Source organism: Euprymna scolopes, chromosome 39 (assembly GCF_053919585.1).
Source record: "Euprymna scolopes isolate OS-2025 chromosome 39, ASM5391958v1, whole genome shotgun sequence".
Taxonomy (NCBI): Eukaryota; Metazoa; Mollusca; class Cephalopoda; order Sepiida; family Sepiolidae; genus Euprymna; species Euprymna scolopes.
Window position 1 is genome coordinate 3,039,755 of NC_136520.1, and position 7,500 is coordinate 3,047,254.

Here is a 7,500-nt window from a genome sequence, read left to right on the forward strand (position 1 = left end):
GATTTGCGCTATTTCGCTGCGTCGCCTGTTTGTCCTGCTTTTTTAGTATAAATACGGTGAAACTAAATTCAAACGGTTTGTGTTCTCGGCTTTCATGCCGAAACGTCCACAAAGCAATCAGCTTTTGATCAATGTGGAGTTTCTATTCGATTTGGACAATCCCCTTTAAATGGGGAGCTGCCCCCCCCCCCACCACCACCACCATCATTATCTTGGGGAAGCAAAATCTAAAAATACTGCCACGTCATCGTAACGCTCCCGCGATGATCTCATTTAGCGTCTACCTGTCAATCAAACCTCTTTCATTTGCTTTATAAGCCTTAACTTAACACGTTAACCAGTTACTCTCACTTGTGGCCGAGACGGTTAAGTGGTTGGCTTTTGTTTCCACCTCCACGTCAAGGCTTCTGGGTTCAATCCCACCTACCTACCAAAACTTTTTTTTTTTCTTTTACACCTTTAAACATGCAGGCAACGTTTGTTTGGGTTTTTTTTTTTTTTTTAAATTTTAACAAGGTTATTACTTCACTTATTCTTTAGTTTATTCCCCCCCCCCCCATATACACAGCGTTATTATCTTAAGATTGCAGATTCAATCCGACAGGTTTATTTATGCCATTTTTTCCCCGTTTTTTTTTTTTTTTGGGGGGGGGGGGTCCGATTTTTTTTAACATCATCTTTTTTATAATATTTAAACAGGCTTATTACTTACCCCCCCCCCCCCATACACACACCTACAAACACCCGGGCAACGCCGGGTACCGCCCGCTAGTATATATATAAAAATATATATAAAAACACACAAAATATAAAAAAAGAATGAAAAAATATATAAAAAATTATGTTTATATTTTTTGGATGTATAGGATTCATTTCTTAAAGATATTTTTATATTTTTTTTTTTAAATATTTTCTTTATATTTTTATTTCTTTTATTTGTTAAACTGTTTATCCGATCATTCTGGTTTGGTTGGTTTTGTTTTACAGCATATCAAACCTTTTCGGGTAATTTAATGCTGAATCCAGTAATCTTGATAAAAAAAAAAAATTAAAAAAAAAAAAAAAAAAGTTTCAAATTCTTCATATCTTCAAACATTTATGGTATTTTTGAATTTGCAGAACATGATTGAGTTTTGGAATTTGTATTCCAAAACTCAATCATGTTCTGCAAATGTTATGCTAAGAATAAGGGGTTCAAATGTAGGCTATATTAAATTTAATTTAGTTTCATGCGAAAAATAAAATGAAGTGAAATTCGTTTGTAAAAAATTTCAGTTTCTTTGGGGTATTTTAATGGGTGTTTTAGGGGCATTTGAAGTGTGATTTTAAGAATTAGGAAAGTCATTACTAACCAACAGAGCGTTACCTCAAAAGTTAGCAATTTTTCTTACCCTAAACGAGAGTTCCAAATTTTCTCCTCCCCAGATTTCCATGCCTGTATCATATGCGCCAATTTCGAAGAAGAATGCACGGTCGATAGCAAATAAACCGCCAGCCATTGTGGGTGATCTGAATCAATAAACAATAATTGGATAAAAAGCAAGAAAAAACTGGAAAAAAAAACATTAAAAAAAAAATATCAAAAAAAATCCCAAAATATCAAAAAAAAAAAAAAGTATCAAAAACAATTTTAATAAAAAAATATAAAAAACAAAAACAAAATATTTAAAAAAATATATTAAAAAACAATATAAAAAATATAAAAATCAAAACATAAAAAAAACGTTAAAAAACATTAAAAAAAAACAAAAATAGAAAAAAATAGAAAAAAAATTAAAGAAATTTATGAGGAATTATGTATGTTACAAATTACCAAAAACATTTGTCGATTTTAAAAATTAAAAAAGACAAAAATCTTATACACGCATAGATCTAATTAAAAAATGGCCGAAATAAAATGTTTTACTCTTGAGTAATATCCAAACATGTTTTGATATTATCAAAAAATTATTTGATATTATCAAAAAATTATTTGATATTATCAAAAAATTATTTGATATTATAAAAAAATTTGATATTATCAAAAAATTATTTGATATTATCAAAAAATTATTTGATATTATCAAAAAATTATTTGATATTATCAAAAAATTATTTGATATTATAAAAAAATTATTTGATATTATAAAAAAATTAATTCAAGTATAATTTATTAAATCTATTTTATATGTGTACAACATCTCTCATATATCACACCAAATTAATGCTATCATTATTAAATATTATTTCTATCTTTTTAAGCTGCTGACATTAAGTGGCTTCATGTCCTGTCTTGAGCAATTCCCATAAAAAAGACTAAGGCAGAAGATAACCGTCTGCCTCACTTCAGGTCCAAGGGAGATAAGCGGCCGTATTCTGCATAAGGACCCTCTGATCGAATAAAAATTTTGAGGCAATTATTACTTATCTCAAAATGTTTAATACACATGCACACTTTTTTCTTGAAAATTACTCCAGACAGGACATGAAACCATTTGATGTAAGGAGAAAAAAAAATACAAGAACTATCCAATGATAACTGTTATATGGATAGATTCTGAACAAGGATTTCTTTTTTTTAATTATTAACATCAAGTGGCTTCATGCCTTGTCTCTTCGAGTCCAACGCAGATAAGCGACCTTAATGCATTGTTCAATTCGATTAGTGTCCTGCGTGGTACAGGCACTGATGGCTATGGCTCACCATACGTCTTTCTCTCTCAAGGCATTCATGAATTTATTGTTGCTCATCATTTTTTCAGATTCAGACTGGCAAGTTTAGTGCTAATCTCTCATCCCTACCTAACAAGCTGCTCCTGATGTGAAAACGCTTTTTATTTTCAGGGTTTGCATGAAATTGCTTCTTATATGTTGTATATTTTTTCATTTCTTGAAATTTATTGTCTGTCGTCAATAAAACTTCATTTTATTTTTGTATGAATTTACATTGTCATTCTTTTTATATGGTCGTCTTTATACAAATCCATTGATCCACCTTGTTTTAAATAAGATTTATGAGCAAACAGTTTGCAAGATATGTCTTAAGATATGTCTTAAGAATGCTGAGAACGGAACGTTGTGTTCAGACTGTCAACGTATGTTTCTTGTTGTCGTCCTCTGCTTCTTCTCCCCACGATATTTCTCATTATCCTTTGCTGGTTGTCAGATAGTTTAATGGCAAAGGAACTATTTATGGGTGTGACATTATGTTCGACCGAGCTCATTTCCCAAAGTAAAGAATTACTCCCCTTGCATTATACTTTTGTATCGTCCTAATGTTATCAATAGACAACGGATAGAAATTTGCTCTTAACTCAGTCCAATATCAAGTGGCTTCATGCCTTGTCTCTTCGAGTCCAATGCATTGTTCAATTCGATTAGCGTCCTGCGTGGTACAGGCACCAATGGCTATGGCTCACCATACCTCTCTCTTTCTCTCTTTTTTCTCTCTCTATCTCAAGGCTTTCATGAATTCATTGTTGCTCATCATTGTTTGATGTTGCCCAAGTGTTCAGACTGTCAACGTATGTTTCTCGTTGTCGTCCTCTGCTTCTTCTACCCACGATCTTTCCCATTATCCTTTGCTGGTTGTCAGATAGTTTGATGACAATCAGATGCCACCTGCCCATGGTAATCCCTACTGATCGAGGGGTTCTGATTCAGAACCTATTCACGCTGTTTCTCGAATAAAGACTTATGTATTGTCATAGCTTTCTTTGCATTTGTACAGACAGCAGGTTGCAGTTTCTTTCTGTCCGAGCAGTGCCCATACTGGGCGATTGTCCTGACCATTGTATGCAGAGGTATCTTCTGCTCAGCACAACGAAATATGAAACCATGAACAGAATTATTTCTGTTTGCTTCCGTATTACATCGGTCACTTGCTTTCCATGACCTCACGTTACCCTGATTGGCGGGGGGGGGGGGGTCTCAACCATGTCCAAAGGTCTCCCATAGACTAGTGGAGGGAAGGAGGTGTCTTACTTTTCCTTTAATTCCCTTTCTGCTACCCTGACTGTACTGATATGCAAAAGTTTAAATGTAATGTAAACAAACATCTTGTTAATCTTTCCTAGGCATGGTCCCAAATAGTAGCCTCTTACGTCCAAGTGGCTATATGCCTTGTCAGGGGTGAATGTGAGTAAAAAAAATAGATAATATATACAGTAATAAATAATATATATATATATATATATATATATAAATTTTAGTAATTCAATAAATTTAAAATTTATGACATGGAATGGTTAAATTTCAAATCAAGAATATTTTTATTATCATATGTAAGACAAAGAATTCATATCAATTAGTATACCTCCTTAACCTATAGGTTATCCTGTGCTGTGGATTATTCAAAATACAGATTGGATCCAATTACCTCACTGCTACCAAGGATTTTCACTTCGGATTTTACTATGCAACTTGGATATGAAACCCAATATCGTTTACATTAATTTCCCTTACTCTATATTTAAAAACTTTTAATTATAATTTTCTTTGTTTATTGTTTTTTTTAGCAAATTAGGTGTAAACCATTATAATATTTGCTAAGATTTTCTCCTCTGAAGAGATGGTAGACATTGAAAACCCTATAGATTAAGGAGATAAAGAATACATTCAAATTAGTCTATCTTACATATAATAAAAAATTTCTTGATTTGAAATTTAACCATCTCACGTCATAAATTTTAAATTATTGAATTACTAAAATTTTGATTTATTTGCTCTATCTGGTATATGGAGCAATTTTTATTTAGCTGGGATTGTCTTTATAAAATATTACAGCCAATAATATTTCGAAAGACCAGGTATCACTTTTTTTTTTTTTTTTTTTTTTTTACACCCGTAGATCTATTGGATAACTTTATTCTGATTATATATTGGAATAAATTTTAAACAAGATGTTTATTTTATATTTAAGTTCTATCTCCTTTTTGGATTTATTGAGCTTTTACATCTGGTTTGGATTATTATCTAAATATTTATATTCATTTTTAAGTTTACATTTTTCTATTTGTAAGCCAAATACCACACACACATATATATATCCACGTCACAGGATAACCTATATTTATTCTTTTGCCTAATCATTTTCAACTTTTCAAAATGGAAGCGTTTTTTTTTTATTTGTTTTTTGTTTTCATTTAAATGCATGGAACAAGAAAAACAAATTTAAAAAAAAAAAAAATCCAAACAAAAATTGAATTCGAATTCTAAATAATAAAAACCAGAAACCAAAGCATTTAAAAAAAAAAAAAAAAAAAAAAAAAGAAATCACGTGCACAAGTTAACGTTAAGACTTTTTCATTGGTTAGTGCAGGCCAAAAGCGAAAGTTGTACAAAAAAAAAAATAAATTAAAAAATAAATTTGTGCATTCGTAAAAGTGATAGCAGACACCAAGCAAAAATGCAAAGCGAAATGCAAGCCGAGAAAAACAAACAAAACAGTAAGGAATTTGGGATTGGAAAGAAAAAAAAACAGAAATAAATTTTAAAAAATATATAAAGTTACCAAAAATACTGAAATATTTTAGTATTTTCTTCCTGTAAATATAAAATATTACTTACTCAGTTTTTATTTTTGGAGAGGAGGATTGATTCCTTGTATTTTCAAAACTACTGTTCTCATCACATTTAACCGATTTTTTTTTTAACATTGGAACTCTCCAGCCAGAACCCGGGTACGGCACGATCATGTTGACACACCGGTTCTCGTCAAATCACCAAATTTAAGCAACGTTGAGCCTGACCATTACCAGATGAGTGACCATTTAGAAAGGCTAGGCACTGCAGTACCTTCTGGGAAGTTTGAGTGTGGGGCCAGCACCCTCACCCCGAAAAAAGAACTCCTTGCTACAAAAGCATCTACAAAGTTGTGGATGACCTATGCCCCTCGAGGAGCTCCAGCCTATGGACGGATGGAGCCAGAACCCGGAAATCTTTGGAACACGGAGACTCACGGGGAACCCTCCAGCCACAACCTGGGAGATTCGCGGGAAACCCTCCAGCCACCACCCAGAAATCTTTGGGAATCCTCCTTCTTCTGGATGTTGAAAGTGGTAATAACTGATAGCAAAAATGGCTGATGGGATGAGAACAATCTACCATGATCAAATAAAGAAATAAGTTTGAAATTCCATATATATTCCAGAGTTAGTTTGAAAGATTCAGAAAATTTGAAAAGACCCAACTGAAGAAGTTCGGAAGTGACATCGGCCGAAACGTTTTGAATGTAACAACGGAAATGGCGATTGTACCCAGAGTCAAATAACTTACTCTCTTTGACACTTGAATCATGCAACTAATGCAACTAATGCAATTCTTGCATTCTTGCAGTGGTTAACAATTCAGACTGCCACAAGGAAACCCGCACAATGAAATAAAGAAACTCATAAAACATAAATTAAAAAAAAAAAAAATAGAAAACATTTTTGTAAAATTTAAATTTATTAAAACTCTAACATCTTATTTGGAGCAAAATAAATTTAAGTATATTATAACCAAATCCTAATAATTGAACTTATAGAGAATCCTAAAGAGATCTCCCGGTTGGAAAACACCCATCTAGAAGACTAAGTTGTAATGAAATCCAGATAGCAGTCATAAAAAGGGACAACGTCTATCCTTAAAAAAAAAAAAAAAAAAGTATGGATCACGGGAAGCGTAATAATTTTGTTTAATTTTATTGTAACAAAAACAGAAATGCTCATTTTCGAATGTACATAAGTGATACTTTAATTTATCGTACATAAATTGTAGAATCATATTAATTAATGAAAACATGGAATAAACAGAAAACTGTTTTAGAACACGTTAAAAATGCAATATATTTTATTAAAAGAAAAAAAGATACGATTCAATTCTTTTTTTTTTTTTTTTCAAACCCTTCATTTGTGTCTGCTTATCTATAATATAAATCTCACCTGTCTGTTTAAATGTGTATGTCTACCTAAAACTTTCAACAGAAGCGACGGATTTTCACTTGATCGGTATCTTTTTGAAACTCAACCCTTCAGACGACAAATTATTATATCAACTAGTGAATCTAAATTAAAGTAAAATATAAAATTCAAAATGGCGTAATGAAAACATCAAATGTATTTACAGCTTCTCTTTCAATTTTCGGATTTTAATCATGTCAAATCACACTTCATTTCCTTTTGACGGATCGATTGTTGCTATTTCTTCTGATGAGTTAAGGGCAAAATAGATTCATTGATTGATATAATAATTAAGTGATTGATTGTTGCTAAGGATATATACAAATCCTTAATTTAAGAAGTTCAATGTAATTACAGAGCATATAAAAAAAATAAATGACAAAAACTATATTCCAAAGTTCATGATGTTGACCATCTTACAATTTATTCCTTTAATTCAATTGACATTTACAATTCTTGACAGTATCTGTTTCGTAGCAAAAAAATCATTTAATTATTATATCAATCAGTGAATCTATTTTGCCCTTAACTCATCAGAAAGGAATAGCAACAATCAATTCATCAAAAGAAAATAAAATGG

General features: G+C 31.5%; 1 protein-coding gene across 5 annotated transcripts in view; it reads right to left on the reverse strand.

The window, feature by feature from the left end:
* The window catches only part of LOC145263611 (putative N-acetylgalactosaminyltransferase 9), a 272,142-nt gene that overhangs the window by 43,470 nt on the left and 221,172 nt on the right, over positions 1 to 7,500 (reverse strand). For all 5 annotated transcript variants that reach the window (XM_080120454.1, XM_080120453.1, XM_080120451.1 and 2 more), the window contains one exon: positions 1,392 to 1,509. In XM_080120454.1, the coding sequence (XP_079976580.1) occupies positions 1,392 to 1,509 (118 nt within the window). The remainder of the gene's footprint in view (positions 1 to 1,391; positions 1,510 to 7,500) is intronic.